Source organism: Echinops telfairi, unplaced genomic scaffold (genome assembly GCF_000313985.2).
Source record: "Echinops telfairi isolate 266 unplaced genomic scaffold, ASM31398v2 ScPeMD7_7424;HRSCAF=8462, whole genome shotgun sequence".
Classification (NCBI taxonomy): Eukaryota; Metazoa; Chordata; class Mammalia; order Afrosoricida; family Tenrecidae; genus Echinops; species Echinops telfairi.
The window spans coordinates 49,254,527-49,266,487 of NW_022111324.1; the positions used below are offsets into that span (position 1 = coordinate 49,254,527).

At 57.8% G+C, this 11,961-nt stretch overlaps 1 protein-coding gene across 1 annotated transcript in view; it reads right to left on the reverse strand.

The window, feature by feature from the left end:
• REN (renin) overlaps positions 1–9,542 on the reverse strand; it is a 10,790-nt gene extending 1,248 nt beyond the window's left edge. The window contains exons 1-8 of the mRNA XM_045298264.1: positions 9,448–9,542; positions 5,831–5,981; positions 5,203–5,326; positions 4,259–4,377; positions 3,164–3,360; positions 824–943; positions 359–503; positions 1–88 (exon numbers count right to left, since the gene is read on the reverse strand). Of these exons, the coding sequence (XP_045154199.1) occupies positions 1–88; positions 359–503; positions 824–943; positions 3,164–3,360; positions 4,259–4,377; positions 5,203–5,326; positions 5,831–5,981; positions 9,448–9,527 (1,024 nt within the window). The 5' untranslated portion in view covers positions 9,528–9,542. The remainder of the gene's footprint in view (positions 89–358; positions 504–823; positions 944–3,163; positions 3,361–4,258; positions 4,378–5,202; positions 5,327–5,830; positions 5,982–9,447) is intronic.
• Between the last annotated feature and the right edge of the window lie 2,419 nt (positions 9,543–11,961).

Below are 11,961 nucleotides of genomic sequence, written 5' to 3' on the forward strand. Positions count from 1 at the left end.
AGTCCTCACTGGAGAGTGTGTAGGCCCTGCCTCCGAAGTGAAAGGAGATGTCGGGGAGTGTAGGCACCTGGTTACAGTCCACCACGTACTGGTGGGGTCAGGAGAGGAGGCCTTTGAGTGCATGCAAGTCCCCACCCCCACCCCCCCACCCCGCCCCTGGCAGACAGAGCATCCTGTACGTGGCCCAGCTCCTCTGCAGAGAGTTGGACTGAGCCAGTGCCCTCCCTCTGCGGCGACCAAGCCCCACATGGCACGGGTGTGTGAGAGGGGTGAGGAGGGGAAGGCTTGCCATTGGAACCCGATGCCGCTTGGACCAGTGGCACCCCCAACCCAGCCTCCCATTCTGGGGGCAGCTTACTTCACTGGAGATCAGCTCCTTAGCCCCCAGCCTGTCCATGAGCACCATCAGGGAGCTGGTGGGCCCGGTGATAAAAGACGCCCCTGTGTCCACCACAGCCACGCAGCCCTCCCCGCAGAACAGAGTGGTAGACCCCACGGACACCCTGGAGGGCAGGCACAGACAGACAAACAGAAGCTGATGGGACGCCACCCAGTGGCTTAAAGTCCCTGAGTGAGGGCAGGTGACTAGAGGCCATGCTGCTGAGGGGCTCCACGGTGGGGGTGTTATTCCCTCCCCTGAGCATGTGGCTCAGTGACAACCACCCCTGCATGTCCTCTTGCTAGCCTCCCCCGCCCTCCCGTGCCTCAGGGCTCCCCAGGCCTAAGCTGGCCTGTAAGCTGATGTTAGCAGTGACAGAAGGGGGCTGCATCTGGGGAGGGAAGGGCCGCATTTGTGGACCGTGAGCAGGCTGAGGCTCCTGACCCCTTCATGTTGATCTGCCACACGCCCTTCTTGCTGAGGCTGACATAGTGGAAGTTCCCTTCGTAGTATTTGGGGTCGCTGCCGCCCAGCACAATTTCGCCTCCCAGCAGGTGGGAATCCCTAAAGGGGAGACCGTCATCATTCTCTGAGACCCCGAGACCTAAGGCTCAGGGGGAAGCTAGACCAGGGAGAGGACACTGGGCGGGTGGCAGGGCTTGGAGGCTGTCATTCGGAAGTGTGCTCCCCTGCCCTTGCCCTTTCCTGAGCCCAGCCTGGTGCTCTGCTGGCGTTGTCCAATAAAGGACCCTCAGAGCGGGCCCAGGAAGGGGCCCAGCACGTGGACAGGCATGGGAGGCAAGGAAGCTGCACACGGGCCCTCTCACTGGGTTTCGGGTTGCTGCTGGTTGACGGGGTGTTAGGGGGAGGGGCTGTGGGCAGGTTGTGGGGTGCAGGGGGGGTAGGGGGCATGAGGAGAGCTGCAGGGAGAGGCAGAGAAGGTCGGCATCAGGTGGCGTCTGCGTTTTGGGGGTATAAGAGGTGGGACACTGAGCCCGGTACTCAGTGGGTTCTGGACGGTCAGGACCACGTGGGGCCGGGCTCATCCCCTTACTTGGAGTTTCTGTAGAGAAAAGAAATAGCAGAAGGGGACCTTTGCTTCCAGCCTCACGAGCCTGTTGCTCTGCAGAGTGGGTGGTGTGGCCTCTCTTGGCCTGCCAGACAATGCAGCCACCAAGAGGGGCAGCCGCCTCCCCGGTGTCCCTCAGGTGCCTCGTGCCCAGTCAGATCTGGTCTCCCAGCCTTCTTCCTTACACTGTGTGAGGCCTCCCGTGGCTTGGGTCCCCCCGGAGACCTGGTTTCCAGAGGGGTGGGCACATGTGCCTCAGGTGGTTTGCCAGCACCCCACGTAGGAGGCAGGAGGCCATGCAAGGGGTGCACAGGGTGAAGCTGTGTGCAAACGCCTGTTTGTCAACTCAGGACGTGTGCATGCATTAGCCTGTCCCCGCTGCCCCTCTCCAACACCTTGGAGTCTTTCTGCAAGCTCCGTCCTCTCTCCTCTCCTCAGCCAGCCCGGCCTTCTCCCCCTTGGCTCCAGCCTAATTCTGCCCCTGGGCTTCCGGCTCCATGCCCTCGCTTATCCCCTCTTCCCCATGATTTCATGCCCTTGTTTTCCATTGGTGTCCCCTCCACCCACAGGCGGGCTCAGGCTCCTCTTAGCATGTAAAACCAGCCACCTGTCCTTCTCTCCCGGGGTCTCTCCCACGCCCCCACCGTCCAGCCCCTTCCCTAGGGACTGTCTCCAGGGCAGCCTGTACGTGGGCCTGGGATATCTCATCTAACTGTTATCCACGTGCCACCTGGTCCTACCCCTACCATTCCCTCTACCAGGGCTCTGTCCAAGTCCTCCTGACTGCTGGTGCCCTTCCCTCAGGGTCTCCCTTTCTCTCACCAAACCAGAGACTCCCTGGCCTCTGAGGTTCCTCCAGACTCCAACCTTCCCCTCTACCCTCACTGCCACAGCCTCAGGGTCCCTAGTCTCCAGGGAACACTTGTCTTTCCAAACCCAGCAGCTTGGAGCAGATCCCAACCTTGCTCAAAGAGTGACAGGCGTTTCCCCCCCACCCCCACCCCTTGGGCCAGTTGGGAAGCTCAGCTCAGACCCCAAACGCTCCTGCAGTTGTCAGCCCTGTGCTCCCTTGAGTCAGTTCGGGAGCTTGCATTGCACTGTTGCGTTTGTGCCCTTGGCTTAGCGGCTGGGCTCTATGGGTGGGGGTCTGTCTTGCTCGCTGTATTCTCTGAGCTTAGCACAGTGCTCGGCCAGGATGCCCAGCACTGCCCCCAGGAGTCGATGAGTCCATGCCTGAGCAAATGAATGGAGGGATGAGCAGATGCGAGACGTTGGCTGTCTGTGAGTTAGGAGCTGGGGGCTCTCAGAACAAGGTCTCCGGGCCACAGCAGCACCCGCTCATCCCCTCTCCCCATGTTCCCCGGTTGTTCTAGGCCAGTGCCGTCCACTATAACTTGTGGCTGTGATGGAGATGCTCTGTGTCTGCCCTGTTCAATATGGCAACCGACAGCCACCGTGAATGCTCCATACTGGAAAGGCGGGTAGTCAGTAGGAACTCGGGGGGGGGGGGGGGGAACGGAGTGCTTCACTTCATGCGACTTGGGTTCATTGAGAGGTGCATGGCGGCTGCCGTGTGGATCAACAGCTAGAGCACAGCTCTAGATGGTAATTGGGTCCCGTCACGAACACATCAGAACCCCAGTGACACTCTGCCCAGTGCGACACCACCTCCCTGCCCTCCCAGGCCTTGGCCCCTGGGGCGTCCCGAGTCCCACCTGCTGTAGTAGACAGAGAAGACGTCCTCCTTCAGCACGCCCTGGGAGACGATGTTGTCGAAGACAGGGGTGACCCCGCTGATGGCCTGGGCAGGGAAGCCCATGCCCAGAACCCCATCGAACTTAGCCAGCATGAAGGGTATCACAGGCAGCTCGGTCACTTCTCCGAAAGTCTGTGTCACTGTGATTCCGCCCATCTGTGGAGGAAGGACCCCAGGAGCCCAAGCCCATGGCCCACCCGGGCTGACCTGGGCTCCCACCCGGGAGGGTGGGGGTGGGGGGGCTTCAGGGCACAGGGCTTTGGTACAAGTCCAATACGATCATTTTATCACCCCCACCCTTCAGGTTGGAGCACCACCCCCACCCAACCTCTCTCCCTGTACACATTTCTCCGTGGGGCCCGGGAGCTGAGCTTGCCCAATCACTGGAAGGGATAGAAGCCGAGACGGTGGGCCTGCCAAGCAGCCGTCGGGGAGGTTCTAAGCACATCCACGGCCCTTCTCAGGTGACCCCGCTTTCCTGGCTGTGAGACTGGGCCCTGTCCTCCTCCCCCATTCTGGGTTAGAATTCTTCAGGACAGCTGGAGCTGCCCTGCCTGTTACCTCAGAGCTGTTCTCACGGACAAAGGGAGCGCGAAGGCTCACACAGTCATTCCCTCTCAGGTTCCATGTGTACCCCCACATCCCCCCCGCCCAACCCTGACACAGGAGGGCCTGGAGAATTTCCAGAATGGGAAGAGGTCAGACACAGGCCACATGAAAAAGAAAACCAGGCCCTGGCTTCTATCCCAAAGCCTAACATCAACCGTGGTCTTAGTGCCTAGGTCTGACCCTGAAATGACCATGCCGCCTTGGCACGCTCCTGACCCAGGCAGAGCTGGTTGACCTCGGGTAGGTGGGTTATGGCACTGGAGGCAGTAACCAGGCCAGCATGTAAATGAGATGCAAAGCCCTCCACAAAGCACCCAGCTTCCCCAGGGTGGGCAGGTCTGCGCTCCCAGGCTTGGCTGCAGGATGAGTCCTTGAGAGGCAGGCCAGCGCACCCAGAGTCCTTGGAGGGAGGGAGTCAGGCGACCCGGCAGCCCCTCTTACTTACAGTCACCAAGTCCTGGCTCAGGAAGCCTCTGACCTTCCCCGACCCGTAGCTGATGCTGAATTCCGCTCCGTTCTCCACGTAGCTGGAGGACTCCGAGGAATCATAGCGGTTGTGCATCTCTGGCAGAGGGACACAGGCTCTGGTCCAGCCGCACGCCCAGCAGCAGAGGGCTGGCAGGCAGGCCGGGAGTGGCAGGGGGTTGGGGTGGGGGTACGTTTGGAGGCGTGTGTGGCTGGCGTGGTTGGGGACTTAGCTTAGGTGCAGGCATGGGGGGCTCTGAGGTCCAGGGCTTGTCAATGTGTGTTACATCAATCAAGGGCTGTGTTTCCTGGGCCCCTCTTAGGCCCACACTCCTGAGTATTTCATCTCCATTTTAACTATCTACTAACACTGCAATGGAGAGCACATTCTGGTTATTGCGTTAGCCTCTAATGGGAGGGTGCTGACCAAGGGTGGGGATGGAGGAGTCCCTGGGCCTGGGTGGGTCTGGAGAATTCAGTCAGTGAGGCTGGGATAGGGCTGGGGGCTCCTTGCTGCTGTGGAGTTAATACTGACTCCTAGTAACCCTGTAGGAGAATGGTCCCTCTGGGATTCTGATCCTGTAAATCTTTACGGGAGCAGAAAGCCTCATCTTTCTCCCTCTAAGCAGCTGGTGGGTTTGAACCACTGATCTTGTGGTTGATCAGCAGCCCAGCACATCAACACTATGCCAGCAGGACTCCTCAGACTCCTAGAGCTTGTTTCTCTTCTTTTCCGATTTTGCTTCAGTGGCCATGTCAGGCAACAGGGAGACAACTTCCTTTCTCCTCTCAGAGAGAGTCATTGGGAGCAGAGGCAGAGAGGAAGTTGCTTAAATGCAACAGGAGGGCTTTTAGCTAGACCGTGAGGCAGGACTGCCCAGGAGTGGCAGGATGTGGGTGGGGGAGCTTGGGAGCGGGTCTTACCACAGGCAGTGTAGAGAGGGCTGCACTTGCTGGAGGGCACCCAGAGGTTGGCGGAACCCGTGTCAAAGATGACTTTGAGCGTCTGGGGTGGGGTGCCAATGCCAACCTCGCCATAGTACTGGGTCTATAGGGGGAGAAAAGAGATGCTGGAAGGGTTGGGTGGGGGCATCCCCAGGGTGAGACCGCTTCTCTGGGTCTCTGTTTCAGCAGGTACTGGGTGGGAGGGAGGCTTCCCAGAAGCAGGCGCCCAGAGAGGCAAAGAAGCCACAGAGAGCTCTCGAATGGTGCCTGGGGGAGCCGAATGGGGGAGCAGAAACTCACTCGCGCTGTGCTGAGCCAGGCCACAGAAGAACACCCCAGCAGCGGGCACACAGCCCTTCCCACCCAAAAGAGGGCCTTGAGTGAGAGGCCTGGTTTCCTGAACTGCAAACCTGCCCCTGACTTGCCCTGCGCCCCTCCTGCTGCAGGCTCCCTGGCTCCCAGGTGGGGATTTTGTGAGGCTGCCTGCATTCTAGTCCCCCGGTCTCAAAAAGCGTGGGAAGCCTGGGTCTGGGGGAGCTGGAGAGACAGCCTGAGGTCCCAGGAAGAGGGGAGGCGGGAGGGGGCGAGCCGTGGAGCAGACACTCACGTCCAGGTAGTTGGTGAGGATCATGGGGGAGGTGCCGTTGCCAAGGGAGACCCTCTTGGAGAAGAGGCTCCACTCAGCACTGAGCTTGGCCACATCCACGCCTCGCTCCTTCAGGATCTCGCGGATGGAGGGCATTTTCTTGAGGAAGATCCTAGTCCGTGCAGGAGAAAACACAAACAGCCCAGGCCTGTACTCCCCCAGGGAGTCCCTGGGTGGTGCAAACCATTACCTGGCTCACCTGCTAACAGAAGAGTTGGGGGTTGAAGCCCACCCAGAGGCATGTTGAAGAAAGGCCTGGAGACCTGCCTCCAGGATATCGGCATGGAAGCCCTTCAGGCATACACTCTACTGTGAAGCGTGGGAGGGCACCCTGAGTCCAGATCGGCTCTTCCAGTCACAACAGCAACTGGTGGTCAGGTGGTGGTTTTTCAACCCTAAGGGAAGCCTCCCCCAAACCACCCTGGTGTTTGGTACAACTGCCCCTGGCCTCTCCCCACGTGCCCAAGAATCACTCCTGCTCCCTAAGGAGTCTGAAGGAGAATTTACAAGCCTCCACGAGCCACCTACGCTGCCCCGAAATAACCCTCAACCAACAATGTCCTCTGGTTGTGTCCGACCTCCATCACTGCCAGGCCATTTATCCATTCATTCATTCATTCATTCATTCCCCAGTCATGTGTGGGACACCTGCTGTGGCCTGCACTGGGCTGGGTCCTGGGGGTGTGAGAATAGACAAGGTCATCACTGCCTCCAGGGAATTCCAGTAGGAGACAGGGGGAAAGGTGCATTCAGATCTCTTCTGAGAGATGAAGGCTGGGCTGGAGGGCACAGTGCCCCCTGGGGGCTGTGGGTGGCAGGCATGAGCCAGGGGCTAGGGGGCCCAAGCGGGCCAATTGCACTGGGCAGGGGAGAGAGATCAGATCAGCAGCACCTGAGAATGTGCACCTTGCCACTGTAAAGATGGGCCTTAGGCTTGGTCCCAGCCCCTCAGCTCCTTTCCAGACCCCTACCCGTGCTGCACCCTCGAGGGGAGGAAGGGAAGAGAGCCTGAGACAGCACACCGAGCCGCTACTGGCATGTGCGGAAAGCTGCACACACACGTCGGTCACACCCTCTTCACAATTCTGCACACTGGCTCTGGTCCTCCCCAGGTCACAGAGGAGCACGCGGAAGTTCAGAGGGAGGAGGGTGACTCAGGAAGTGATGGAGCGCTGGTTCAACTCAGTGTGTCTGACTCCCCAGACTGCCCCTCACCACCACCACCCAGCATGGAGATGATTTGGACAGACCAGGAAGAGGATGTCCCCAACTTTGCAGGTGGGCTTTCTGAGATTCCGCTTTCCCAGCTGTGGAGTCTCTGTCCTTTCCTCTGCTCTCCTGGCCTTCCCTCCTCCCAGGCATGGACTCCACTCCCCTGCCTATGGTCACAGCAGCAACCATGGAAAAGCCTTGTCATATTTACAGCACAGGTTCCTGCTCAAAGCGACTGTTATCACCATTACGATCTTCCCAGGAGGTGGGTCATGGGGGCCCGGTCTACCCCTCAGGAGCTGGAGGGTAGAGAGGGTGTTGCTCCACACAGGGTACCTGCCTGCCCTTTCCTCTGAGTGGCTTCATGCTGGGGGGCTCTTAAAAACTGTATTGAGGGTGGCAAACTATATACAAGGAAGCGTTTGCCTCTTCAACCATTTTTATGTGTGTGATTCACGGGCATCCATCGCTCTCACCGGGGCCCTCGGCCATCTGTGCTCTGAGTAACCCTTAGCAGTAACTCAGTTCCCGTAAACAGCTACTTCCTCTTTCCCTTTCCCTTTCTCAACGAGCCCTGGTGACTCAGTGCCTTAAGCACTGGACCGCTAAAGGCAAGATCATCAACTGAAACCCGCCAGCTGTTCTGCCGGAGAAAGAGGAGGCCATCTGCTCCCCTAGAGGTTCACAGTTTCAGAAACCCGAAGGAGCCGTTCTATCCTGTCTTAGGGGCCGCCATGCACCGGGATCAAGTTGATGGATGTGGGTTGGGTTTGGGATTCTCGTTCCCACTAAGCCTGATAACCACAACTAACCCTGTTCTAGATGGTTCATATCAGTGAGCTCATCTGATCATTGTCCTTTCGGTTTGGGTCTGAATTCCCTCGTCTGTTTTCAGGGACATGTATCGCCATGTCATCTCTCTGTCGGCTGAGCGGCAGTCCACCGGAAGGCTGTCCCACTCTGTGTGTGGATGGACACGTGAGCTGGCTCCACCTGTTGGCTATTGTGTCTTATACCGCGAGGAGCAGTGGTGCTCAAGTCTCCATGTGCATTCTGCTTCTAGGTTTTTGGGGTGTACCCAGAAGCAGCATTGTGGGGTCATGTGGTCATTCTAAGGGAGCCTGGTGGTGCTGTGGGTTACGCATTGTCTGCAACCCTCAAGGTCAGCAGTGCAAACCTAACAGCTGCTCTGTGGGACGAAGGCGAGGCTGTGTGCGCTGATGCGATCGCCAGGCTCAGAAGTCTTTGCTCTGGGGGTGATTTTCTGTTTAACTTAAAAAACAAAAAACCAAACCAAGAACAAGAAACTCCCTTCCCTTGAGTCAATTCGACGTATAGCGACCCTATAGCACAGGGTAGCACTGCCCCTGTGGGTCTCTGAGACTGTCACTCTTTACCGGCATGGAAAGCCTCCTCTTTCTCCCGTGGAGTGGCTGGCAGTTTCCCGCTGCAACACTGTAACCACTACAGGGCTAGCGCTCCTGCACCGATTACTACTATTAGCATCTGCATTTGGATGGGAGGAAGCAGGGAGGCTGTAAACACAGGGAGGAGGGAGGGGTGAATGAGGGATTCCAATGAACGAGCGGGAAGCAAAACGGGTCTGCGCAGTTGCATGCAAACCTGGCGATCGGTTTTATAAATCTTCATCCAATTGACAATAAAAAGTCCAAATAAAATAAGACCTACCCTCTCTTACCTCCGGGCCCTCTGGTCCCATCTGCACTCCCCAGAGGGGAAACCCCTTTCTCTATGAGCCGCTGTGCCCAGCCCCCACCTTCCCATCTCCTGTGGGAATTGCTTGTTCCCAAGGGCAGCACCAAATGGATGCCAGGCCTCTCGCTTTCCACCTTGCAGTTGCTTCTCCCTCTCTGGAAGCCTCCGTGCCCCTCAGGCCCGCACAGTGCTGTTCTAACCACAGCGGGGTTCTTACAACCTGCCCGCCCCAGGCAAACTCGAGGCTGCACCGGCCTCATCTCTTCACTACGCCAAAGTCAGCCGGTGATGTGGGCGCTGTCCTTGTTTTAAAAACGAGTCCACTGAGAGCGGAGAGGCTAACCCCTTGCCCATCTTTCCAGAGCTAGTTAGTTCTGCTAGAGCTAGCAGACCACCCAGCTTCAGCAGTCTTCCACGGAACCTCAGAACCCCTGGCTGCCTCCAGGGTAGAGTTAACATCGCTTAGTACCCCTAATGTCTATTAGCGTGGGGGTGTGCCCACTACCTCAGGGCAGGGATTCTAGGCTTTGGGACAAGTCACCTGGCCTGCTGGCCTTGCGGATCCGATGACACTCCACATCTGATAGCTATACGCTCTGCGGAAAGGTGGAGATGTCCGCACCCCTGCCATCCCCTTTGGGCTGAGTTACCTTCGGAAGGCGCCCGAGTCTGCGGGGAGAGCGAAGGCGCAGTAGCCGCAGAGCACCAGCAGGAGACCCCAGCGAGCCATCCTGCTCCCTCTGTTCAGGCCTTGTCTGGGTCCTGGGTCCTCTGGCCTCCAGGAAAGCTTTGAGGCCACTGCAGCCTTCCTCTTTTTATATTTTGCCCGTAGGAGTAGGAGGTGGTTGTGACTCTCTTTGCCCTGATTTATTACTCTGTCGCAGATGGCAGAGGGGGTCAGTCATAAATTCCACCCGAGGGACCGAGCTAGGTGGGGGAGAGTATCAAGGTTTCCGGATACAGAGCAGGAGGGCCAGGGGAGGGCTGTGGGAAAGGAATGCTGTGCCCAGTGACGCCAGCGGACCCCTCTCTTGACCTGGCCCTGGGACCCCCAAGAGGCAGAGGCTGATGGGAAACTGCACTGCTCACGGACAAGGTCAGGGCTAGGACAGGCATAGAACCTCAATTTCCAAACCCCCAGCTCAGGCTCCAGCCCTTAGGACTCTTTGTTAATACGGGGTTTTCCGCGGACCGACTTCTTTTAAATGACACCTTCGTTTTCCCATCTAGAACACGGGCAAATCTTCTGGCTGTCCCTTGGCAGAGCCAGACCAGGCCCCTCTGTGCTGTCACTCTCCCAACTTCCTATAGCAGCCGTGTGCAGAAAGTGCCACAGGGGTGGGGTGGGGTGGGTCTCTGGGTGTCGGAGACGGAGCGCCCTGTGCACCCTCGGTCCACCTGCATGGCAGGAGGGAAGGAGAGTCCCCTGAGGCCCGGGGAGGCATCTGTTGGAGAACCCAAGTAGTGCAGGTGACTTTCCAACTTGTCCTCTTTTTTCTAACTTGGTCCTAATGTAAAGTCAGCAGTTCAAACCCACTAGCGGTTCCTCAGGAGACAGATGAGGCGGTCTGCTCCTCTGAAGATGTGCAGTGTGGGAAACCCTCTGTAGCGCCATCCTGAGTCAGAAGTGCCTCCCCGACAGTTGGTTAGCTCCTGTGTAAACCTCGCCCCTTTCCCTGGAGCTTCGCAACCTACCTAGGGCAGTTCCCCAGCACATACCTGTTCCTTAAATCCCAGGATGGGTGCTCCTGAGTCAGCCAAGGATGTCCTCTCCAAGCACCCCCTATTCTTCAGGACCCCTGCTCCACAAAGGAGCAGGACCCCAGCCCGGCCCGCGACGGCCTCCCCCAGCACAGGGCAGCATGCAAACCCTCCTTCAGCCTCAAAGCAGGCCGTGGATGTCTGCACAGTGGCCCCGGTGCAGCTGCGCAGTGCTTCACACACTATCTACGGGAGGTTCGACTCAGTCACATGGGGTCACTGGGAGGCAAAAGTCCATGGGCTTGCCCTGAACAATAATAGCCCTCCCGGGTCTGCCTCCATCCTCAGACGGCAATCTTCCTTCTGGAACCCTGGGTCTCTTCTCCTGTCAGGATAGGTCCACTCTGCTAGAACAGGATCCTCCTGACTCCACTGAGACTGGCAAGGTCAAGTTCATAGGACCCAAGAGGCTCAGGTAAAGACTTCAGTGTGTATGTTGAGAACAATTTACCCCATAGCAGGGAGTGATGGTACGGAGAGGTTCCTGGATGGCTAGTGGAAGGGAGTCCGGAGTCTGAGGACCCATTGAGTGTGGGGCTCCTCTGGGGCCTTCCCAGGAGGATATCAAATGGGAGGTGCATGTTTGCGTCTGGGTGAAATACTTAGGCATTGTTTGCAATAGAAAGGAGCCCTGGTGGTGTAGGGTAATGCATTGGGCTGCAAAGCCAGCAGTTTGAGACCACCAGCCGCTCCTTGAGAGAAAGATGAGGCTTTCCACTCCTGTAAAGAGCTCCAGTCGCAGAAAGCCACAGGGACGGTTCCACCCTGTCCTCTAGGGTCACGGGGGTCGGGATCAACTTCATGGCAGTGAGAGAGCGAGTGAGTTTGCAATAGATACTGAATGCCGCGTGCTTGGATGAAGTTAACCAGGGAGAACCTAGGGACAGAAAGGCCTGCCTGGGACCCCCACGCTTCAGTAGGCCAGCAGTGCAGGACGAGTCTGAGGAGGACGTTGGACAGGAGCAGCCAGGGAAGCAGGAGAAAGCCCGGGGGTGCTGTGTCTCCAGGACCTCAAGGTATGTATGTGTGTATGTGTGTGTGTTTGTATCAAGAAGAGGTGGCAACAAACAATGGGTGTTGCCACAAGGTCAGGTCAGACCTGGGTTGGCAAGTCATTATGCAGCCCTCGGTCCTGCTTGACAGGGCTGTGTAGGTGGGGCCAAGGAGCCAGGAATGCCAATGGGGCCAGGCTGAGGATGATGGGAACCCAGGAAATGAAGTCAGCATGGTGTAGGCAGCTATTTTGGGAAGCTGGGGTGTACAGGAGAGGGCATTAGTCCAGGTTGACTAGAGAAACTATTTCATAGACACTCATATGTGAGTAAGAGAGAACTTTATATCAAAGCGTAATTGTATATTAGGAAAACATCCCAGCCCAGTCCAGTTCAAGTCCATAAGTCCGA